The sequence below is a fragment of the Apostichopus japonicus genome, chromosome 4 (genome assembly GCF_037975245.1).
Source record: "Apostichopus japonicus isolate 1M-3 chromosome 4, ASM3797524v1, whole genome shotgun sequence".
In the NCBI taxonomy this organism is placed as follows: Eukaryota; Metazoa; Echinodermata; class Holothuroidea; order Aspidochirotida; family Stichopodidae; genus Apostichopus; species Apostichopus japonicus.
The window spans coordinates 27,179,509-27,185,000 of NC_092564.1; the positions used below are offsets into that span (position 1 = coordinate 27,179,509).

General features: G+C 40.0%; 1 protein-coding gene across 3 annotated transcripts in view; it reads right to left on the reverse strand.

Moving 5' to 3' along the window:
- LOC139967005 (uncharacterized) overlaps positions 1-5,492 on the reverse strand; it is a 28,239-nt gene that overhangs the window by 10,082 nt on the left and 12,665 nt on the right. For 2 of the 3 annotated variants that reach the window (XM_071970590.1, XM_071970589.1), the window contains exons 1-5: positions 5,266-5,424; positions 3,317-3,475; positions 1,837-2,610; positions 1,032-1,147; positions 152-374 (exon numbers count right to left, since the gene is read on the reverse strand). In XM_071970590.1, the coding sequence (XP_071826691.1) occupies positions 152-374; positions 1,032-1,147; positions 1,837-2,610; positions 3,317-3,475; positions 5,266-5,311 (1,318 nt within the window). In that variant the 5' untranslated portion in view covers positions 5,312-5,424. Of the gene's footprint in view, positions 1-151; positions 375-1,031; positions 1,148-1,836; positions 2,611-3,316; positions 3,476-5,265; positions 5,425-5,492 lie in introns of those variants that run through there. The other variant, XM_071970591.1, reaches the window with a different exon arrangement.

A 5,492-nucleotide genomic window follows, 5' to 3' on the forward strand; every position in this document is an offset into this window, starting at 1 on the left:
GATATTGCTTATATTACTACAACAAAATGAGGGGGAAAAAGCACTTGTTAACAGAGAGTTAAAAGCTAGAATGAAAAAGGTCATGTTCAACTTGTTCTATTGACTATATCTTCTTCTGTACAGTAATGCTACCACCTTTCAGGTAACTTACCATCAACTTTTTCTTTGCTCTCTTCCTTTTCATCTTCCTGTTGATGTTCTTCTTCAACCTCTGCCTTCGCTTCTTGCTCCTGATCTGAACCACCTTCATCTTCGCCACTTTTTTCCTCTTGATGACCTTCGACCTCGGACATGACTTCCTCACCATCTCCGCTGTGATGTTCCGCTCCATCCTCTTGGTGTTGGTTCTCGTCAAGCTCTTCGTTATCTTTGTCCTGATGGGTGCAAAAGACAATTGCATGTTGGGATTGCGATTAATGCAATACAGACCTGTCATCATGTAAACTTACTCCATTGAATGTTATCATGCACAAACCATCACGCCAATACTTACAGACCCATTGTCATGTAACCTTACTCCATTGAATGTTATCATGGACAAACCATCATGCCAATACTTACAGACCTATTGTCATGTAACCTTACTCTATTGAATGTTATCATGCACAAACCATCATGCCAATAGTTACAGACCCATCGTTATGTATCTTAATCAGCCATACATATTCACTTTGGCTGTGCACAAACTATCAATGCAATATATAAACACTCCCTCTGGTGAACCCTTCCTCTAAAGGAACTCGATCAATTGACTGAGAGCACAAGCTTCCAAATTAAAACATAAGGTTATAGCGATTGGTGATCACCGCTCAAGTGAGAGCGTTTCACATGTATTATGACGAATACATTAGTGAATAAAAGTTGTGATACCACAGAGTGTGAGGCCATGATATAGAGAAGTGGCTTCTTACCAATTGACTACAATGTATTCATTTGACATATTGGACTTCCTTTTAAGATAGTCGTCATTTCCTTGAAGCGGAAAAATACCAAGAAACAAAACTACCAAAACTAACAACACTATGACTGACCTCGTCTTCTTCCTGTACTTGCTCTCCCTCATCTCCTGATTCTTGTTCTGTCTTCTGCTCTACTCTATCTTCCTCTCCCTCGCCTCCGCTCTCTGCCTCCACCTCATCTTCCTCATCTAAAAGAGGTTATGTCATCAAAAAGAAGGTTGTTAGGTATTATTGGTAGAATTAATCCGCGGCAGCTTTTAACAAACTACTAGAGTGCATTGCGGTTACAAGGACACAATATACTTTTAATCTTAAACTTGTATGTCTGCATGCAGACATTATGTTTTATGGTCTTCTACAGGTACATGAGAGACATGATTACACAGAATGCATATACTGTAAACATCTTAAAAAGCTGCCGGAATGTGACAGGTGTTAGACCTGTGGAAGTTATTTCAGGCATTTTTGTTACGAGACACACAGGTTCATACACACTGCATGAGATACAAAAGGGATTACAAATACTATAGAATCACTAAACACTCACTATACTAGATAATGCCTTATGTAAATTACCTGAAAACTCAATCTGGAGAAACAGAACCTAATCCAAACGACGCTCTCTGCCTAACAGAATCTCAAAACATTTTGATTTCCACAATCCTATTATATATTTGTGTGGAATGCCACTTTCATGCCCAAACACCTAGAAACATATTTTCCTTGCACACAGAGAGACTCTCCTTCTGCTGTCCTTGAAACTTGTCTTTTCTCTCAACTCTATTAGTTTTGCGCCTACAGCACCAGTAAAGCCCATTGAACAACTCTTTTGTTGGAGTCTGTGCTATATGAGACTAGTTATTATTATCATTATTACCGTGTTCCACTTCTTGCTCTATTTGTTCATTTTCTACATCCGAATGATCTCCTCTGGGGGCCTCATCACCAGACTCATTCGCTGCCACCTCCTCATCAGAGCCAACACCGACTGCTTCATCTGCTGATTCCTCAGCGACTGCCTCTTCACCAGATTCCTGGCCGGCTGCCTCTTCACCCGATTCCTGGCCGGCTGCCTCTTCACCCGATTCCTGGCCGGCTGCCTCTTCACCCGATTCCTGGCCTGCTGCCTCTTCACCCGATTCCTGGCCGGCTGCCTCTTCACCTGATTCCTGGCCGGCTGCCTCTTCTTCAGACTGCTGAGCCGCGACCTCTTCATCAGATTCATGTTGTCCGGCCCCTTCGTCAGACTCATGAGCCGGTGCCTCTTCCCCGGATTCCTCCTGATGGGCCATTTCTTCACCCCCAGATCCATGGCCGGCCACCTCTTCGTCGGAATCTTGGCGGGCTACATCTTCATCAGAGTCATGAGGAGCCGCGACCTCCTCACCGGAATCTTGCCCATCTGCTTCTTCTTCTCCAGATTCCTGCCCTGCTATCTCTTCCTCATCACTGCCTTCTCTCTCCTGCCCTGCTACCTCTTCCTCATCACTGCCTTCTCTCTCCTGAACTTCCTCTGCTTCCTCGTCGGACTGATGTTGTTCAGACCCTTCCTGTGGTTCTTCCTCTTCTTCTCCGTGGCTTTGGTAAGGTTCCTCTCCGTCTTCAGCCTCCGCTTGGTACTCCTCCTCCTCATCATCTTCTTCATGCTCTCCTGGAATGATAACCACATTCAGGGATTCAACCACATTTTTATGATATATTTTATTTCACTTCCTACGTGAAATTTAACAACATTCAGGGATTCAACCACATTTTTATGATATATTTTTATTTCATTTCCTACGTGAAATTTAAATGCAAAAGGTCACAGTCATAATTTTCAAATACAATTTCCATTGAGGGTTGCAAGTGCTTCGTGCAACACAGCGAGCTTCCAGAAATACCAGAATTGAAATCCATTCATTGTTATATAAATTTGGGATCAGTGAAAGACACAACCTACAGTATTCAAAGTTTGTATTACTTTAGTGCCAACGTGACAATATTTTTCTCAGACAATTATTCCCCCCCCCCTTCCCATGTTGACATCAAGGGGTAGTATCTATGCTATATGTGTTAAGAGATGGGTGGGATTTTGAGGGCTCAATGCTTGGTGGTGATTATGTTTCAAGAATGGTCAATATTATGCTTTCTCTAGAAGGGATTTTTTCTTCTTTTATAAGTTGACATTATTCTGGGCCTTTCTACAAATTTGGGAATGATCAGTGACAGTATATGAAATCTGGGCCATATTAAATTCAGTGTCGACCCAGGACTGGCCCAGAAGTCGGAGATGCCTGGTCACCTTGTTTACTGCATTGCGGCTTACTGAATGATCCCATTTCTTTCTCCAAAGATTGATTAGAAGTGATTATTACCAGTATTGTCATGTGCAGACTCTACTTCTTCTTCTTCTCCCTCCTCCTGGTGATCTCCATCTGACTCTATCTGACCAGAATCATCGCCCTCATTCTCCTCCTCTGATACCCCTGATTGTTCCTCCACATTTTCTTGCTCCTGTTCATCATCTGATTGATCTGCAATGGGAATTCAAACCTCTACATGTAAGTAGCTGCTTCTTACCTTTCACTTTAATTGAAAGATACTGCACGTTACATGTAATCGGTTAAACCCACGAAAAAACTTTACAGAAGATCTTGTGCACATAAAAGTTTACCTTCTTTGCTCATTTTTAAGTGCCAGATGGCCAAAAATTGCACTGTGCATATAGAACACATCAGATTTGATACATGAATGTAGGCATTCCCACAGTTCAAGTGTTTTTAAACTACATTACAATTTACCTCTAGATAGAACTATCTGTGATATGAATGAGAGTGTCCTATCCTGTTCAAATTATCGGTCATGACGCAGGTTTATGAACTGGTTTGTACTGTAATGCAGATAGAACTAACAGCACTAGTTATCAGTATTTAGGATATTGTGAAGTTTGCCAGCATATTATGTATGTTATCCTTTTACTATATATTCAAAGGACCTTTTATCAGATGGGACCTATTATGAAATATATACTATTGAAAGTTTCATGATTTTACCATATATGGATGAAGTTAATTTAATTTGCAGAGCTAGGTCACACATTGTCATCAATATAATGTTAAAATATGTTAAATATTGATGTGCACATTGCTAAAACATTGCAAAAGCTGTATAATTAAAAGTTAGAGAATATTTGTCAAAAGTAAACTTTGCCAATTCAAATTCTTAAGTGCTTCATAAATTGAAATACAAATATGCTGGCAAAAATATAGTTCACTTCAGAAACTGTCAAACATATTAACGAAAAAGAAAATATAAGTTTGTGAAACTGATAAGAGGACTGGAGACATAACTTAAGACTGAGAAGAAAAGTAACAAGCTTTAAGTTTATTTGAAGTCTGCTATTGATAAAATCGCATTTATTAGTAACATACAAGCTTAGGCCTGTAGTACTAGTACTACAAAGTACTACTAGCTTGCATGCTAGGCTCGGTTTATATGTTAAGGGATATAGTTTAGTTTAGTTTAGTTTAGTTTCGTTTAGTAGAGAAAAAAGGATCATGAGGGACACTCAAGTCCCCATCAAGGACCCTATAGGAGAGGGGAAAAAACTGAAGACAAAAACACTCAGACCCGATAACAATGCTTAAAGTGCTTGTCAAAAGCATTCTTAAACCCATTCACACTACTTGCAAGTACTGTACAACTTTCTCAGGCAAACCAATCCACTCATTCACAACCCTAGTATTAGAAAAATAGCCGAATATTAATCCTACTTTGTGACTTTTGGAGTTTAAGACAATGACCTCTGGTACAACTACTATTAGCAAACATGAAAAAGTCAATGAAGGATAAATTGTCAAAACAATACACAATCATGAAAACCTGAATCAGGTCACCACGTAAGCTCCAGTGTGGTGAGATTCAACAGTTGTAATCGCCTATAATAAGGAACACCCTTTATGGAACTTATCATCCTAGTAGCCCTTCTCTGGACCTTTTCGGGTACTTCCTTATCCTTAGAAAAATATGATTCACTTTATCATTATAACATCGAAGGTGATTATGTTTAAGAACAGTAATTGCTTACATTTACGTATTGTCACCTTGGCCTAGGGCAATATCTTGCGCACAGACATGTTATTCGGTTTCGTGAAACTACGTCTTGTAGTAAAATAGGTAGGCCCTATGGTATGCGAGGTCTATTGAGATTGTAACTTCAACAAACTTAACACGACCGACTTCATATTATGATTATATTTCAAATATATTGAACCGTTGACAATGTTTCTAATCAAGCAGTGTGTGAAATGTCACTTGCACCTACCATTTTTCTCACTGTCACTGCCGAAGATCCCTTCAACCTCCGCCATGCTCCTTTGTCAAGCTACAGTATATGACTTACTGTACGAGTTTTCGCAACACAGCTATTGGCACTTACGTATGTACACCCTTATGTACAATCCTGCCAACGAGTTAAAGGCTGAGGTTAGTTCCAAGGTGTTTCGACAACACAGCTATAGTTGACCTCTAACGTCACTTCCGTTTTGGATT